Raw genomic sequence first — 19,328 nt, forward strand, 5'->3', positions numbered from 1 at the left:
TCTCAGGTGAAATACCTTGATTCCTACCCTAATCCCTACTAACTTACAAATATTCATTCTCTTTTCTTTCCACCTTTTTTTTTTTTAAAGATGATCTAGAGGTGCTGGGTGGCTCAGTTGTTAAGCGTCTCCCTTTGGCTCAGGTCATCATCCCAGGGTCCTTGATCAAGCTCCGCATCGGGCTCCCTGCTCAGTGGAGAGCCTGCTTTTCCCTCTCCCTTTGCCTGCCTCTCTGCCTATCTGTGCTCTCTCTCTATCTGTCAAATAAATAAATAAAGTCTTTTTAAAAAAATAAAAAGATGAGCTACTCCTCAGTACTCTAGCATACTGTCTTTCCTCTGAGATCTTGGTCTTCAATCACAGTTTCCCTTTCTTTTCTAATATTCCATCAAACTTCATTTTTAAAAGTTCAAAGAAAATTTTAGTAAGAATTTCAAATGGTAACAACAAATGTTAAACCATGCACAGAATCCTCTAACTGTTGAGTTCTATGGGACTCACAGGTTGCCCAACCATAATATTGCCCCAGGTATATGCATTGGAGTTTCCTCAGTAGGAAGCAAAGTGAGACCAGACCCTGAAGGGAAACCTTTCTGAGGCAATCATAATTTTTCTTTAATACTAGAGTTCCTCAGAACAGCCTGGAGTAGCTTTTTTCAATAGAAATATAAACTATAAATTTTATTTATATATAATTTATTACACACATATTTATACACACAGATATAATTTTTTTTAAAGATTTTATTTATTTATTTATTAGAGAGCGAGCGAGCAAGAAACACCATGAGAGAGGAGAGGATCAGAGGGAGAAGCAGGTCCCCGCTGAGCTGGGAGCCCGATGTGGGACTCAATCCCAGGACCCTGGGATCATGACCTGAGCCGAAGGCAGTTGCTTAACCAACTGAGCCATCCAGGCGCCCCACACAGATACAATTTTAATTTTTCTAGAATCCTGTGTTTTATTTTTTAATTTAATTTTAATTTTTTTATAGATTTTATTTATTTATTTGACAGAGACAGTGAGAGAGAGCACAAGCAGGGGGAGTGGGAGAGGGAGAAGCGGGCTTCCTGATAAACAGGGAACCCAATGCGGGGCTTGATCCCAGGACCCTGGGATCATGACCTGAGCGGAAGGCAGACACTTAACAACTGAGCCACCCCGGTGCCCCTTTAATTTTGGCATTTTAAATTTAGGTTTGTTTTATTGAAGTTTATGTTAATTCATGCTGTGTTTCAGTAAGAACAATATAGATTCTGTATCTGTGGCTCCAGTCAGATATCCAGTGGTATAAATTAGGTTTAAGTTATACATACTGAACAAAAGAGACTGAGCAAGGAAGGGTGGGGAGGGGTCCTCAGGGGGAGAGGGAAGGAGAAGAAATACAGACTGAACTTGCATGTATGCTTTTCCATACCACCTTCAGTGCTAACCCGCTTTGGAGGAAGAGTAAAAGTAAGCAAGAATGGAATAGCCACAGATTATTGAGCTGTTAAACTTTTCAGCAATACTTCAGCAGAGTTTGAAACACTTTTTACAGCAAAATCATTACAAGAACTCTCCAAACAACCTATTGGCAGTAGGTGGTTCTCCAAGCTTCCTTCTTATCATTTTTGTGAGTGAAGAAAGCTGTAAGGCCTCTACACTTACCATGCACTTACATGATAATCTGACACTATGGACATCAGACATGAAGGGTAATGGTGAAGAGCAGAAAATTCCCCCATTATCACTGAGAACCACCAAATCTGACCTTATTTGGTCTCACAATTTAGGTTCCTACCCTGTTGGATTTATTTATAATTTTTTTTATAATTGTGAGAATTTTCAATGGGGGTGGGTTGAGAAGGAATGGAATGGTCAGAGATGGTTTCCCTTTTGGCTTTTATGTGTCATTGATTTTTATCTTCTGCATCATGCAGTGCTTTTTTTTTTCATCAGTCACTAGGCACAGTCAGAGGAATTAAGAATTTTATAGAATTTCATTTATCTTTTTTTTTTTTTTTAATTTTTTTGAGAGAGAGAATGAGAGACAGAGCACAAGAGGGAAGAGGGTCAGAGGGAGAAGCAGACCCCCTGCCGAGCAGGGAGCCGGATGCGGGACTCGATCCCAGGACTCCAGGATCATGACCTGAGCCGAAGGCAGTCGCTTAACCAACTGAGCCACCCAGGCGCCCGAATTTCATTTATCATAGACTACTGAAAAATAGAGAGCTAGTCCTAAGTTAACAGGATGCATTGGTGGAAGTTTTGTCATTGCAAAATCACTAGCAGCTTTCTAAGCCAGTAGGCGGTTCTCCAAGCTTCCTTCTTATCATTTTCTGTGGCAAATTCAGCCAGATACCTGTGGTAGTCTCCTTTCCTAAAAATTTTATAATTGAAATCTTGGATTCTCCAGTGCTGGAATGAGCTGTTTGTTCAGTACATCTAAAATGTGACAAAAGATTAATTTAACTCAGTCTCAACCATTTGCTGATATTCCTGAGTCATTTTTAGTCTGTCTTCTCCTCTCTCTTTTTTTTTTTTTCCTTTCCATTCAATGCTGCTGATTATTCTCCAGGAAGCTCTTCTGGATGCAATCACATTTTACATGCAACAGATTGGGGGTTTCTTTCTTCAACTGTTAACTACATATCCATCCCTGCAACTTTCTTCATTGATTCCTCTGTTCTGTCATAAGCCTACTGGGTCAGCTTTACCTGGTACACTAGCTACTTCTACCATCTATAGTGTTAGCAGCTCAGCAGGGTCTGAACAATGGATGAAAGTGGGTAGAATATCCGACTCTCGCAGCCTCTTTCTCTGTGCTGAGCAGGAAAAATGGTGGCATCTCAATTTTATTTTATTTTTTAGTTTTTACTTTAATTCCAGTTAGTTAACATACAGTGTTATATCAGTTTCAGGTATATAAAATCCAGATTTTTAAATTATATATAATTTTTAAATAAAAAATATAACTCATTAAAAATGAAATAGTATTAATATTTTATTTTCTAAATATTCCCCCAATTTTATTATTTCAATATGTAATCAATGTAAAAAGTAATTTATTGACATATTTCACTTTTTTTAGTCTACATATATAAAATTCAATAGGTATTTACTCTTTCAACACATCTCTGTTCTGGACACACTTCAACTGTTTGGTAGTCACATGTGGCCAATGGCTACCTTATTAGATAGTGCAGGGCCCTTAAATGGGAAACTAGTCCCAATATAGGAAGACTTACAGTGGCAGCTTCTGTCCATATAGTCAGTAGGTTCTAAAATCACTCTTGCAGCCATGGACGTCCATTTCATGCCCTTCATCACACCTCCCTATAGGGTTGACTGGGTTTCCTGCCAGGCTTCTTCCCTGGAGCTCCTTTTCTGGTCCAGCTGCAGGCCTGGTTTGTAGGGTGAAGAGTTACCTCATAGAACTATGTTGGCCCGACTGAAGCCACCCTTTCTGGCCTCACCTATAGTTCCTAATCTTTGCTCTTCCACGCTCAACTTTTGTCCTTCTCCCAGAGGTTTAATCACTCAAGTCCCAGAATAGTTTGCAGCCCATTCTGTCTGCCCAATCTGAGTCCCACTTAACATGAGGGAAAGTGGAAATCAGATTAGCTAGATTGTTCCTTGAAAATTCATGATGGCCACCAAGATCACATCATCATAGGAGTTCATAAATTTTATATCTAGTATCATATTTTTGTATTTTTGTAGATTACTGAATTCAAGTTTATTAGTCACCAGATTTCAGGAATTGCTTCTTTATCTTTTTGAAAATCAAGCCAGTACTTCTCTGGCTTCAGTTTATACTTACGTATTTTCTTAAAAATTACAGAAAGAGGTATATTGATCCATGACTTCTGTAGTAACCAAGTTTGACCTATGGGCTAAAGTCTGTGAATAAACAAGTTACTTATGAGTCAGCAAAGATGGGAATAAAAAGATGTTTGGGTAGTATTGTTCATAACAGAGAACAAGTAAAAGCAACCAAATACCTTCCAATAGGCATCTGGGATATAAATTACAGTAACAATCAAAGTAGCAGTGGCAGCAGGAACAACTATTATGAAATTGGAATCGTCACTGATGGAGAAACTGAGGGACTGGCCTGCAGTAGGGTGTATCATTCAGACCCATTGTTAAATAAACTGTATATGTTTTTTTCTTTTTTACTATTAAAATGTGATTTCCATTTTCTATCACAAACTATAAAAATGAACCTGAATGTTTTTCTTTCTTTTTTTTTTTTTTTAGATTTTATTTATTTATCAGAGAGAGAGAGAGACAGACAGAGGCAGGCAGAGGGAGAAGCAAGGCTCCTTGCTGAGCAAGAAGCCCAATGTGGGACTCGCTCCTAGGACCCTGGGATCATGACCTGAGCTGAAGGCAGACGCTTAAGGACTGAGCAATGTCCTTCCTTGCTCTTTTTTTTTTTTAAGATTTTATTTATTTATTTGACAGAGAGAGACACAGCGAGAGAGGGAACACAAGCAGGGGGAGTGGGAGAGGGAGAAGCAGGCTTCCCGCAGAACAGGGAGCCGGAAGCGGGGCTCGATCCCAGGACCTGGGACCATGACCTGAGCTGAAGGCAGACGCTTAACCGACTGAGCCACCCAGGCGTCCCGAATCTGAATGTTTTTCTGAAGTACTTCATATTCCAGGAGCTCTGAATTTGGCTTGGGATGAATATCCGAGGAAGAAGCAAGCCCATATTGCACAGCTCACAAAGAGCCTCGGAACCTCAGCACATCAAGCTTCGTGAAAAACTATGGTGGACACTGCTGTATGTTCTGCATAACCTGCTTTTCTTTCCTCCTGGACACAGTGCAGGACTAAATTTCCCAGCCACATGGCTGGTACTAGTCACTGTTCAATGAGCAGAAACACTGCACACCACTTCCCGGCCAACCTATGAAGGACCCCATGAGTGATGCTCCATACTCCTGTCACTAGAAGCAGACGGGCCCAGAGAACCTGCCATCTACCTATTGAGGACACGTGGCTACAAGAAGGATCTGTCACAACTTGGAGGACACAACACTAGTAAGAAAGACACTTATATTGTGTTAAGTCACTGTTGTTTAATCTTTTGTCGCAGCAACAATGCTCCCCAGATGAACACAAAACTCTTGTGGGGTTTTGTTTGGACATGGTCAAAATTGTCAATTTACAATTCATCGAGGGATGCCTGGGGGGCTCAGTCATTAAGCGTCTGCCTTCAGCTCAGGTCATGATCCCAGGGTGCTGGGATCGAGCCCCACATCGGGCTTCCTGCTCGGCGGGAAGCCTGCTTCTCCCTCTCCCACTCCCCCTCCTTGTGTTCCCTCTCTCGCTGTGTTTCTCTCTCTCTGTCAAATAAATAAATAAATAAGAAACCTATCTAACAGTATCATAGACTTAAAAAAAAAAAAAAGAATATAGTCTATGCCTCTATTAAATAACTTGTCTTTCATGACTTTAAAGAAGATTATTTTTTTCCCAGAGAAACTCTTGCCCATCTTTCTTTGAGATTTACTCCTTGGACCACTGTTGGTCTTCTTACCCCTGAAAATAGCATAGATTTTTTAAAATCACTTTTTTAAAAAAAGATATCACTGGCATTTAGGAATGCCATTGGGTTTTATTTTTAAACATCTTTGTTGAGATATAATTAGTATACCAGAAAGTTAGCTCATGTAAGGCATACAACTTGCAGAGTTTTAGTAAACTTATATGATTGTTGGGCCATAATCACAATTCAGGTTTGGAACATGACTGTCAGCCCAAAATGTTCCCTAGTGCCCACTTGTGGCCATACCCCACTCCCACACCTAGCACCAGGGAACCAATACTCTCTCTCTTGAGCGTTCCTTTTCTAGAAAATTCCTATAAATGAAATCATGATTATGTAGCCTTTTCATGGGTTTTCTACATAATCATGTTGCCTCACAAAATTACAGTTTTATTTTCTCCTTTCCAGTCCTTGTACTTTTAATTTCTTTTCATCCTCTTTTATTTGTTTAGTGGTTACCATTAAAATTTTAGCATATATACTCACTTAAAATCTTAAGTTAATCAGTGACTCAGAATAAACAGAGGTTTAGCCCTGGGGCAGCTGGGTGGCACAGTCAGTTAAACATCCCACTCTTGGTTTTGGCTCAGGTCTGATCTCAGCCCCACACTGGGCTCTGCGCTCACTGTGGAGTCTGCTCGAGATTCTCTTCCCTTCTGCCCCTCCCCGCAGCACTTACTCTCACTCTCTCTCAAATAAATAAACCTTTGGAAAAAAAAGTTTTAGCCCTAATTATTCTCTCTTGTCTTACATCTGTGAACTCTGTAATATCAACATTTAAAAATTATAATCCATGCTGGTTTAGATATTTCCATGTGCTTACCAGTTTCTTTGTTTATCATTGCTTCTGGATCCAAGTGCTTTATTCTGGGTCCAATTACTTTCTTCCCAAAGTGCCTCCTTTTGTAAGTTCTTTACCTGAAAATGCCTTCATTTTGTCCTTATTGAGTGGTAGGTTAGTAGACCTAGAATTCCTGGTGACCATTACTTTCTTTCAGCACTTTGAAAGCATTACTTTTACTGGTTTTGCTCTTTGTCGAGAAGGCTGGCATTTGTTGGGTCTAATTGTAGATCCTTCGTCATTTAATTTCTGTGTTCTCTCTGGTCTCTATTAAGATTCTCTCTCTCGGGGCACCTGGGTGGCTCAGTCGTTAAGCGTCTGTCTTCGGTTCAGGTCATGATCCCAGGGTCCTGGGATTGAGCCCTGCATTGGGCTCCCTGCTCTGCAGGAAGCCTGCTTCTCCCTCTCCCACTCCCCCTGCTTGTGTTCCCTCTCTCGCTGTGTCTCTCTGTGTCAAATAAATAAAATCTTTTTTAAAAAAAAATTAGAATTAAAAAGAATTTCTCCTTGTAGAGTCTCCTGGGTGGCTCAGTCATTAAGCGTCTGCCTTCGGCTCAGGTCATGGTCCCAGGTCCTGGGATCAAGCCCCGCATTGGGCTCCCTGCTCAGTGGGGAGTCTGCTTCTCCCTCTCCCACTCCCCCTGCTTGTGTTCTCTCCCTCGCTGTGTCTCTCTCTGTCAAATAAATAAATAAAATCTTAAAAAAAAAAAAAAAGAATTTCTCCTTGTATCTGAAGTTTCTACATTTAAGTGTAGAAAAATTGATAGGTGTGAATCTGTTTTTATTTATCCTACTCAAGACTCAATGTACTTTCTCAATCTGAGGATTTCCTGCTCAGTGGGAAGTCTGCTTCTCCCTCTGCCCTTCACCCTGTGTGGTCTCGCTTCCATTCTCTCTCTCAAATAAATAAATAAAATCTTTAAAAAAAAATATTTCAGGCTCATTTCAAATAATGCCTTTCACAGTCCATTGTATTTCACTGAAATGCTTCTCACTCTATGTTCAAGGCCTCTCAAGTGCTCTTTTATAATTTCAATGTATTTGTCTTCCATGCTGTGTTTCAGGCAATTTCCTCACATTTACCTCCAAGTTTCCCAATTCTCTCATCAGCTCTATCTATCCATCTACCTAATCCTATGATAGTTTTATACTTCAAAAATTATATTTTTAATCAACATTGCTAAATGTTCCCTGGGCAGGAAGTAAAAGCACCACCAATAGACCCTCAAGTTAAAGGTAGCCAAAGACCCAGGCAAATGGATGCTATGATATATTGAGCTGATGCAGTTTTATTTGAAAAATAGTTTTCCTCAAAATCAACATGCCATAGTGTTCATTCGCTAGGGTTGTTGGCTACCTGTAACCCAGAGGTTTCAATGGGGAGCAATTTTGCCCCCTAGAGGACATTGGGAAATGTCTGGGGGCATTTTTTGGTCTCAACAGGGTGGGGAGAGGGAGTGCCCTTGGCATCTAGTGGGTAGAGGCAACAGACGGTGATAAATATCCTACAATGTACAGCATAGTCCTATATTGGTTGTATACATTGATGCTTGCACCTCTGTGCTTGCATTACATGAGTATTTTTTCCTGCCTGATTTATTTTTTTTAACTTTTTAAAAAAAGATTTTATTCATTTATTTGAGAGAGAGAGCACAAGCAGGGGAAGCAGCAGGCAGAGAGAGAAGCAGATTCCTCACTGAGCAGAGAGCCTGATGCAGGACTCGATTCCAGTCCTGCAATCATGAGATCATGACCTGAGCCAAAGGCAGCCGTCTAACCAACTGAGCCACCTAGGCAGCCCTGATTTCTTTTTTAAAGATTTTATTTATATATTCAAGAAAGAGCGAGCAAGAGAAAGCACAAATGGGGGAAGGGGCAGAGGGAGAAGCAGACCCCGCTCAGTGGGCAGCCCGTCATGGGACTCTATCCCAGGACACCAAGATCATGACCCTAGCCAAAAGCAGGGTCAACTTATCCACCTAGGCACCCTGATTTTTGACAGTATATGCACGTAATATGTTTGCCTACAGATTTCAAGAAGTGAAAATCTTCAAAGACAGGAAGATGTTTGCAGAACAGAAGAATAGGACAATAAAAGCTGCAGACACACCCTGAAAAACCAAATATGTTTTATTTTAAATGAGTAGATGATTACAACAATATGATATGTAGGTAGGTTGTTTCTTAAAAAAAATTTTATTGACCACCATTACAAGAGAAGGCCCTTCATTCAGACCTTTCTTTTTGGGCATTTGCCCACAACCATGGGTTTCACTTGACTCCACTGTTTTATGGAAAATGTTTCACAGAAGAACATGGCAGCACTTATTAGCGACAGGGTGGCAGTTGTGAGTCCTAGCGGGAACACGTAGGAGAAGTGTTTCCTTATTAGCATTTCTTTTCCAATGGGAAAGCTAAGTGGGAAGTCAAGGGTGGTTTGGCCATAAAAATCCACAGCAAAATTCCAGCTCACAGTAATCGTAGTACAACTACTGCTGATGACAAGAAAGAAGGTAGAGATGTTGTAACACAATCGAAGGAAATCTGGGTATGGGGCATGGATCCGGCAGAGCAAAAGTGCCAGTGAGCCAAAGATCAGGACTACTGACTTCATAAAATTTGCTAACAATATCAGACCCTGCCCATAACAGATTTCATCTGAAATAACCCAGCTCCCATTGATCCTGCTGTGCATCGGCAACTCAACAATGGAGCCAGAGATGTTAAATTTTTGAAAATAGAAAGCTTCCCAAAGTCCAATGAACACAATGGGAACAATGTTGCTATTAAACTCCCACACGTGCCAGGATCTGCTGCTGGCTAGGCTGATTCCAAAAGCCCAGGCCAAATAACTGAAGAAGAGGCCTATCAGTTTGAGAAAATAGTGCTTCAATTCAGGTTGACTGAAGACAAGGTAGAGGCATGGTGGAGTCAAGCCAGGAACACCCAAGAGAAAAAATAAACACTGAGTGAGTCACAAATTAGAAAGTGCTGAATATTTATGTCTTGTCCTTCTTATCTAAAAGTCACATATAAGTGTCCAATATATGTATTGACCTTCAGTTAGGGTTCTAAATATTTTAGGTAAGGATAAAATGACCATGGTGACAGTATTAATTTGCAAGGCATTTTTGGAACACAAAGTGACGTATCTCCCAAAAGTTGAAATATTCACAGCTCTTGCTCAACAATTCCAATTCTGGGAGTTACACCAAAATATAGATAAGAGTATGCAAAAATATACATAGAGAGATGTTAGTTTTAGCTATCATAGAGAAAGATAGATACCATCTATCATAGAGAAAAATTGGAAGTAAATAATAATAAATGTCTACTAATAGAGGAATGGTTAACTGCATTATGGTACATCCAGGATTACATTACAAGGCCATTATTAAGAATGAGTTAATCCATATGAACTGTCTGAACGAACTTCTATAGTACACCAAAAAAAGGAAAAGTAAAATGAATAATAATATATATGGTATGATCATTTGTGTCGAAAGAAAACACATATAGGTGCGCCTGTGTGGCTCAGTCGGTTAAGCGTCTGCCTTTGGCTCAGGTCATGATCCCAGGGTCCTGGGATCGAGCCCCGCATCGGGCTCCCTGCTCCGAGGGAAGCCTGCTTCTCCCTCACCTGCCACTCCCCCTGCTGTGCTCTCTCACTCTGACAAATAAATAAAAATCTTAAAAAAAAAGAATAAAGAAAACACATAATTTTCTTTATAGTTCTACAAATAGATATGTACATACACTTTAAAAAATTTAGGATGCAGGTAGCCTGGATGTCTCAGTGGGTTAAATGTCCGCATCAGCTCAGATCATGATCTCAGGGTCCTGGGTCCTGCATTGGGCTCCCTGCTCAGTGGGGACTTTGCTTCTACCTCCCTCTCCCTCTGCCTGTCACTGTCCCTGCTTGTGCTCTCTCCCTCTCTCTCTGTCAAGTAAATAAATAAAATGTTTTAAAAAAAATGAACCATTAAAAATTTTTTTTAGAAGTATGCACACAAAAAGAGTAGTAACCCTGATCAACTGAGAGGGACAGAGACTCATTTATATTTTCCTAAAAATTATATGGTTTTTAATAAAATACATACTTTTAAATGAAAAACAGAATAAACATGACCATGACAATCTATAATATGCTGCACACATCATGCCTATTTACTTTTTTTACGTACCACTTGCTCAAATACTTAAAAATAGTTTGATTTTTTTTTTTTTTAAGTAGACTCCATGTCCAGTGCAGAGCCCAACACAGGGCCCAAAGCCACAACCCTGAGATCAAGACCTGAGCTGATATCAAGAGTCAGATACTCAACTGAGTGAGCCACTAAGGTGCTCCAATAAGTTGATGTATTTTGCATGAAGCAAATATCTCCTATGAAGAAAATCTAGATTGTGGCCAAATTATATCTTTCTTTTTCAGTTTTAATCCTTGGGAGTTCATAGTAGGGATAATCAGAAAATGATATTCCTGGGGCTTCTCCCTTTGCTGATTAGCAGAAGGAAATGAGGCAGGGTCTGTTTAGAGGGGGCTGGTGTATGGGTCACATAAATGACTGCCCATGCAGAAGATTTTCTGCCCATGCAGAAATACATTTCCTTGCTATGAAGTCTGATATTCCCAACACTGTATCCACTGTTCAACAATCTCCTGGGGAATGAGCTTTCTAATAGCACGAAGGCAGGAGTTTTAGTTACATTAGCCAAATGAGTTTGGGATTGCCTGCCAGTTTAATCACGTCACTCTCCAGGAATAGTGTTTCCTTACCAATGGACTTCTGAAGGGACTGGACCACAGGACCGGTGAGTTTTGACAGCATGAAGGAATTAGGAAGGAGACGATCACAAATACAGGAAAACATGCCAGTTTAGGGAAGTTTTGGTGCATCTGTATCTGAAACTGATGGAGTGGGAACTTGTTTTTCCTGAAGGCCAAATGTGAAAGACTCCTTATATCTTATTTTAAGATTTTACCCAAGGTCCATGTAGACGGCTTCAAGCATTCAGAAGATTGGAGAATGGCAAATAGTCTTCATAGCAGTAGGAAATTTCAAACAGGAAGGGGAAAAGGTCCAGTCAAAATTAAAAGATCCACGAAGAGAGATGATCCACCTATGGTAAAAGAAGTATGGTTAAGTAGAGTTTGGGGCTTTCAACAAAGCCCAACATATCCTGCCTCTTACCAAATACCTTATATTTTGTATAGGTCATACCCTATCCCAAATAGTTTTTGAATTAATATTCAATCATTCAATCCTCATCACAGTCCAATGATAGGTGTACAATTATGATCGGATTTTCTACATGAGGGGACTGAGCACAGAGAAGTTAAGTAACTTACACAAGGTCACATAGATATAAATGGCAAAGCCAGGCTTTGACATTGCTCCTGGCTCTCCTAATAGCAGATGGCATTTATTCACATTAAAAGAGAATTAAAAAAATAGATTCTATGTCAGTTATAATAATGGCCATATGTGGTCTTCTCTATGTCCCATAAAAATGAAACTGAAACTTGAAGGACAACAATGTATGGGAAAATATAAATACTTGCCTCTTGTCTCCTTTACCTTAGTGTAACTAAAGACCTTTTAGGAGCCAGTACTTTAAAAAAAATTTTTTTATTTTATTGTTATGTTAATCACCATACATCACATCATTAGTTTTAGATGTAGTGTTCCATGATTCGTTGTTTGTGTATAACACCCAATGCTCCATGCAGAACATGCCCTCTTTAATACCCATCACCAGGCTAACCCATCCCCCCTCCCCCCGGAACCCTCAGTTTGTTTTTCAGAGTCCATTGTCTCTCATGGTTCGTCTCTCCCTCTGATTTCCCCCCTGCATTCTTCCCCTCCTGCTATCTTCTTCTTCTTTTTTTTTTTTCTTAAATTATATTCCATTATTTGTTTCAGAGGTACAGGTCTGTGATTCAACAGTCTTGCACAATTCACAGTGCTCACAATAGCACATACCCTCCCCAGTGTCTATCATCCAGCCACCCCATCTCTCCCACCCCACCCCCCACTCCAGCAACCCTCAGTTTGTTTCCTGAGGTTAAGAATTCCTCATATCAGTGAGATCATATGATACATGTCTTTCTTTCTTTTTTTTTTAAAGATTTATTTATTTATTTGAGAGAGAGGATGAGAGAGAGAGAGTACACAAGAGCGGGGAGGGTCAGAGGGAGAAGCAGGCTTCCCGCCGAGCAGGGAGCCCGATGTGGGACTCGATCCCAGGACTCCAGGATCATGACCTGAGCCGAAGACAGTTGCTTAACCAACTGAGCCACCCAGGCGCCCCTGATACATGTCTTTCTCTGATTGACTTATTTAGGTCAGCATAACATCCTCCAGTTCCAACCCCGTTGTTGCAAATGGTAAGATCTCATTCCTTTTGATGGCTGCATAATATTCCATTGTGTGTGTATATATATATATATATATAGAGAGAGAGAGAGAGAGAGAGAGAGAGAGCACATCTTCTTTATCCATTTGTCTGTCGATGGACATCTTGGCTCTTTCCACAGTTTGGCTATTGTGGACATTGCTGCTATAAACATCGGGGTGCACATACCCTTTCGGATCCCTACTTTTGTATCTTTGGGGTAAACACCCAGTAGTGCAATTGCTGGGTCATAGGGTAGCTCTATTTTTTTTTTTTTTAAGATTTTATTTATTTATTTGAGAGAGAGAATGAGATAGAGAGCATGAGTGGGGGGAGGGTCAGAGAGAGAGGCAGACTCCCTGCTGAGCAGGGAGCCCGACATGGGACTCGATCCCGGGACTCCAGGATCATGACCTGAGCCGAAGGCAGTCACTTAACCAACTGAGCCACCCAGGCACCCAGGGTAGCTCTATTTTCAACTTTTTGAGAAACCTCCATACTATTTTCCAGAGTGTAAAAGCCAATACTTTATAAAAAATAAATTACAAGTGTTGTCAAGGATGCAGATACACTGGAATCATTGTACTTTGTAGGTGAGAATGTGAAATGGTGCAGCCACTGTGAAAAATAGTACAGAGATTCCTCAAAAATTTAAACACAGAATTACCATATGGTGCAGAAAGTCCACTTCTGGATAAATATATAACCAAAAGAAGAGAAAGCAGGGATTCAGTCATGTTCATAGCAGCCTTATTCACAACAACCCTAAAAGAGAAACAACCCTAATGCCCATTTATGGGTGAACAGATAAAATGTGGTCCATCCACACAAAGGAATAATATTCATCATTAAAATGGAAGGAAATCCTGACACCTGCTACCACACAGATGAACCTTGGGACATTATGTAAGTGAAAGAAGCCAGTCACAAAAGGACAAATACTGTATGATTCTACTTATATGAGAGACCTAGATTAGTAAAACTTATAATAAAGACAGAAAGTGGTACAGTAGGTGCCAGGGTTTGAGGGAGGGAGGATGGGGAGTTAGTGTTCATTGGGTACCTAGTTCAGCTTGGGAAGCTGAAAAATGTTCTGGAGATGGATGGTTGCCATGGTTGCACAATATGAATATCTTTAATGCTGCTGAACTGTACACTTCAAAATGGTTAAAATGGTCAATTTTATGTGATATATATTTTATTATAATAAAAATATCACAAAAAAGCAGATATTTTATAAAGAGCAAAGGTGTGTTCAATTTATTGAAGGAGTGACACCCATATGCTTGGCCACACTATCACTTCCATTTCTTTCTTTCTTTCTTTTTAAAATTTAAATTCAATTAGCCGACATACAGGACATCATTAGTTTCAGAGATAGAGTTCAGTGATTCATCAGTTGCATAGAACACCCAGTGCTCATCACATCACATGCCCTCTTTAATGCCCATCACCCAGTTATCCCATACCCCATCCCCCCATCTCCCCTCAGTTTGTTCCCTAGAGTTGAGTGTCTCATGTTTTGTCTCCCTCTCTGATCTCTTCCTATTCAGTTTTCCCTCACTTCCCCTATGATCCTCTGTGCTGTTTCTTATATTCCATGTGAATTGTCACTTCCATTTCTAAGTCACAAGTCAGCCATTTGCTTTCCCACATGCACACTCAGTCATGTCACTGTGGCGTGTGTGAAGAGATGAGATGGTGGAGATGACATTACCCAGTGTTGGGAGCTATATTTCACATTCCAAGTGATACTCAAATAAACTCATTTAAAAAAAGCCAACAGTGTAGAGGCTAGTGACCATGCCAAAAATGTTATGATGTGTGTTTATGTCAAAATAAGAGGGGCCTGGTCTTCCCTCCTTTGTGGGACTAGCCAGTGACATTTAACCTCTTCACAGAGAAGATGAAATGATTAAACTAAAGTGACCCCTATGTCGTCTCAAGACTCTACTTAACCAGGGCAAAAAGTAAACCACAGTAGTTCCCCTGACAAATAAAAAGACTTTCTCATTAGTACAAATAGTAGCCACGAGAGTGTAAGGAAAAGAAGTAAATCAAGACATTCTTAGGGTGCCTGGCTGGCTTAGTTGGTAGAGCACGTGACTCTTGATCTCAGGATTGTGAGTTCAAGCCCCACATTGAGCCTAGAGTTGGCTTAAAAAAAGTACAAACACATTCTTATGTTTTCATGATTACCAGGGCTGCTCTGTCAATTCTTAGTAGCAGGTGCATGACAAGAGATGCAGTAAAGCACCAGAGCAGTTGAACACCTGTTGAAGAGTTGAGAAGTCTTCTAGAATAGAAATTTCTTTTTTGAGGTCCTAGACCAAATAGTCATTATAATTAATGAAAATTATAAGAAGAAAAATTGTAAGAAGGTTCACAGTGGATTGAAAGAAAGATGTGTCATGATAGGAGCCAAGGTCAGGGTCATTGGGATATACCTTCCCTAAGTTTTCTTGGACAAGGATTATGGATAGATATTGACATAGTCCTCTTTGTTTTGTTTCAGTTGGAAAGGTCAATACCATTCTTCCCCCTCTGTATTCTACCTTAACTATGGTCGTCACCTGACTATGCTTAAGGTTGTAAATTTACGCAATTTTAAATTTACTATGATCAAAATTCTAGAAACTCACACTAAAGTGAACCAAGAACAGAACTGTGCAGAAAGGAGAGAAAAGGGCAGAAGGGTGATAGCAAAAAGGGAGAAGTGGGAGAAACTTATATTTTTAATTTTCTTTTTCTTTTTGTTTCATACTTTAGTTGAGGTATAATTTACAGAGTTTTTTGTTTTTAAGATTTTATTTATTTATTTGACACAGAGAGATACAGAGAGAGAGAGGGAACACAGGCAGGGGAGTGGGAGAGGGAGAAGCAGGCTTCCTGCTGAGCAGGGAGAGCCCGATGTGTGGCTCAAACCCAGGACCCTGGGATCATGACCTGAGTTGAAGGCAGTCGCTTAATGACTGAGCCACCCAGGCGCCCCCCCCCTTTTTTTTTTTTTTTTTATAAATACTCACCTTACATGTGCAGTTCAAGGAATTTTTACAGAGGTTCCCCTGTAACACGCACTCAGATAAAAAGAATAATCGGGACTCTTGCTAGTCAATATCCACTAGGCCTGCCCATCACCCATGAGTAACCACTCTTCTGGTGTCCCCCACCATAAGTTATGTTTGCCTATTTTGAACTTCACAAAAATGGAAACCCACAGGATATAATCTATCTTTGGTCTCTTTTCTTTTGCTTGGCATAATGGTTTTTTTTTTTTTTTTTAATATTTTATTTATTTATTTGAGAGAGAGAATGAGATAGAGAGAGCATGAGACGGGGGAGAGTCAGAGGGAGAAGAAGACTCCCTGCCGAGCAGGGAGCCCGATGCGGGACTCGATCCCGGGACTCCAGGATCATGACCTGAGCCGAAGGCAGTCGCTTAACCAACTGAGCCACCCAGGCGCCCCTGGCATAATGTTTTTGAGATTCACCTGTGTTGTTGAATAAACCATCACTTTGCTCATTTTTATTGTGGTATAGCATTCCATTGTATGGGCACGTCTAGTTTGTGTATCTTTACTTCCATGGCTGAACATTTGGGTTGTCTCCAGTTTGAGGCTTTAATGGGGAGGGATTTATTGATATTTTAAAAAGAAGGCATATGTTTTCTCATGAATTTGATGTGTATAGCCAAACAGCAGTAGGATATCTGTGCTCTGTAGAATTAGGTTTCTAACACAACTGCGGCCAGTCAGGAATCTAGATGGACTTTTGCCATTTCACAGAGAACCCACACACACTATTTGCTGCTCCCCTGATTTTCTCTGTTGGAGGAGTCTCTCTCTTAGCAGAGGAGACAAGAGAACTCTAGGAAAGACAGATGGATGGAATCTTCTAGGCTCCAGAAGTCGTGTGTCATTCGTACAGAGGAAGAGCACATGTCCTAAGGAGAATATGCAGAGGACATTGTGGTGGTATGTGAAGTCTCCAATAAGACCCCTCAGTCATGTGGACGGTGAGCTTTTGGAGCAGAAAAACAGCTCTCCAGCAGATAATTCTATTACTTGCTTTCACCACTATTTTGGAGGACTGTGTCTAAAGACCTCAGATTTCACCCCAGCTCCTCTTTCTGACCAGGGACAAGCCACTTAGAATCTTACATTTTGATCCCTCATGTGGAAGATGGGAGCCTCCCGCCCCGCATCCTTTCTCTGCCACAGGAACTCTGTGCTTCCCAGTGCTCAAGCCAATCCCGCTCATTCTTCAGGGCTACCAGAAAGAGAAAGGTGAAAGCAATCCATGAACCATGAAACATCAACATATTGGGCATTATGGCAACTGTCACCTCCTGGTGTGTCCTCAGAGTCCGAGGTGGGACTGAGGGGAAGGCTGGGGAGGATGGAGGAATTGTCAGCACTAACCTGGCCACCCTGAGGGAGGACCCTCAGACTCAGAGTGCTGTTACCCTTATATGGACTCCTTATTTCCCAGGTCTCAACAATGAATATTCTGGCACTTTTTATTTCGTCTACAGCCCAAGTGCCATATGGCATCTCTCTGGCTCTTGATTACCTTGGAAGGATCTCTATGGGAGAGAAAGAATGAAAGAAATACCACCAGCCCTTATAGCATCCTCCAGCACCAACTGGAAATACACAGGATACATTCTTTGCTTATTCCTGTAAAAAATAATCTTTCCAAAAGATACTTCAGAAGGTCTTGAAACACATTTTTTTCCTTCCTTCTTTTACCCTTCTCCCTCAAGGCAGACCCTGCCTTGGTGATCCCCTCGTCTTTTGTATCTAAAGTCTTTATGACCCATTGACTTGCTCTCTGTTGAGACTGAAGGCAGCAGAGGGTCACCACCTAATTTCCACCAAAGCCAACTCACTCTCTTGCTTCTGTGACCAACAGATGGCAGTTGAGCCACTCTCTCCATGGTCACCATCTCTCTTCTGGGAGAGAAGTGTGTTCGGGCAATGCTTCCTCATAAGCATGTCTTCTACAAGCTTCCATTTTCCAAATAACCCATGGTTTTGATTCACTTAAATTACACAAATCCACTTTCAAATCCCCTATATGTAAAGTTGGCCTTAATTAGACCTATTATAGGGAAAGATTTCATTGGGGGAAACATGGTGTTTACCTAGGAACCATTTTACAAGCCATTCTTGTGGTTGCATGGGGAATACCTGGGACTCAGTCCAAGGCCAGCCCTGAAGGTCTGAATGGGACTCAGAATTGCCATCCAGCTCCTTTCAAAGACTTGGGAAGAAAGCCAGGAACTCTTTAACTAAATGCAAAAGGGTGTGATTTCCTGCTAGTTCCCAATGCTTGAGGGCTAAGGGCATTATGCAAGTAATGGTAAGCACAGAAAGGAGATTTACTAAGGAATGCTCTTAACATTTTACAAAATCAGGATGGGGGGGGAGCTGGGGGGAGGATGGTGCTCACTTGTTTAAGCATTTGCCTTTGGCTCAGGTCTTGATCTCAGGGTCCTGGGATCAAGCTCCGATCAAGCCCTGAGCCTGCTTCTCCCTCTCTCCCCTGCTCATGCTCTCTTGCTCTCTCTCTCAAATAAATATTTAAGAATATTTTTTATAAAATCTCCATCAGAGAGGAAGTATCTGTTCCCACAAATCATGATATAAAGCCTAAAGGCAAAGTGTTTAACATTCTAGGCAATGTTTTTGGAACATGTATTTAAATAGCTGATAGACTTATAACACAGTGGGGAAATATTTTCAAACACTATACTATTCAAAGACTTAAGTATTCTTTGAAAAGAGGGACTTCTATGATTTCTCTCATGTGAACTCATGTGTCGCTCTAAAGTCAGTATATCTAAGGTGCCTGGATGGCTTGGTGGGTTGTGTTCGACTCTTGATTTTGGCCCAGGTCATGTCAGGGTGGTGGGATCAAGCCCTGCTGCAGGCTCTGTGCTAGGCGTGGAGAGTGTTTAAGATTTGCTCTCTGTCCCTCCTCCCCTCCCCAAATAAATAAATAAATAATAAATAAAGTGCTTATGTCTGGTTTTTAACTAATACCATATTTCTTCAGTCATTTATTTCGTTTAATTGGGGTCATTTTAACATCTGAAGAGCTGTGAATAGTGTGACCAATCAAGTAGCACAAGTAGGAGGTGTGTGTCATATATACACTATATCCCCAAAGTTTTTAGTTAAATGTTTTGGTGGCATCTCTCATGTGAAAGATAGCCAATGATTGGTGAAATAATTCACCAGTGGGTGAATGATGGTCATCATTCATTCATTTTTTCATTTATTTTTAAAGATTTTAATTATTTACTTGATAGAGAGACAGCAAGAGAGGGAACACAAGCAGGGGGAGTGGGAGAGGGAGAAGCAGGCTTCCTGCAGAGCAAGGAGCCCGATGCGGGGCTCGATCCCAAGATCCTGGGATCATGACCTGAGCCGAAGGCAGACGCCCAATGACTGAGCCACCCAGGCACCCCAAGTCCTATCTATCTATCTATCTATCATCTATCTATCTATCTATCTATCTATCTATCTATCTATCTATCTATC

General features: G+C 40.8%; 1 protein-coding gene and 1 pseudogene across 1 annotated transcript; both read right to left on the reverse strand.

Moving 5' to 3' along the window:
- Window positions 1-2,183: 2,183 nt before the first annotated feature.
- Window positions 2,184-4,119, reverse strand: LOC118008979 (annotated as a pseudogene).
- A 4,400-nt stretch (window positions 4,120-8,519) lies between these two features.
- On the reverse strand, window positions 8,520-11,255 carry LOC118009104. Its single transcript, XM_035002943.1, is given in 3 exon segments — window positions 8,520-8,635; window positions 8,638-9,249; window positions 11,162-11,255. Coding segments are annotated over 3 exon segments (822 nt in total).
- Window positions 11,256-19,328: the final 8,073 nt, after the last annotated feature.

The sequence above is a fragment of the Mirounga leonina genome, unplaced genomic scaffold (genome assembly GCF_011800145.1).
Source record: "Mirounga leonina isolate KUSES-001 unplaced genomic scaffold, KU_Mleo_1.0 Mir_101046, whole genome shotgun sequence".
NCBI classification, from domain to species: Eukaryota; Metazoa; Chordata; class Mammalia; order Carnivora; family Phocidae; genus Mirounga; species Mirounga leonina.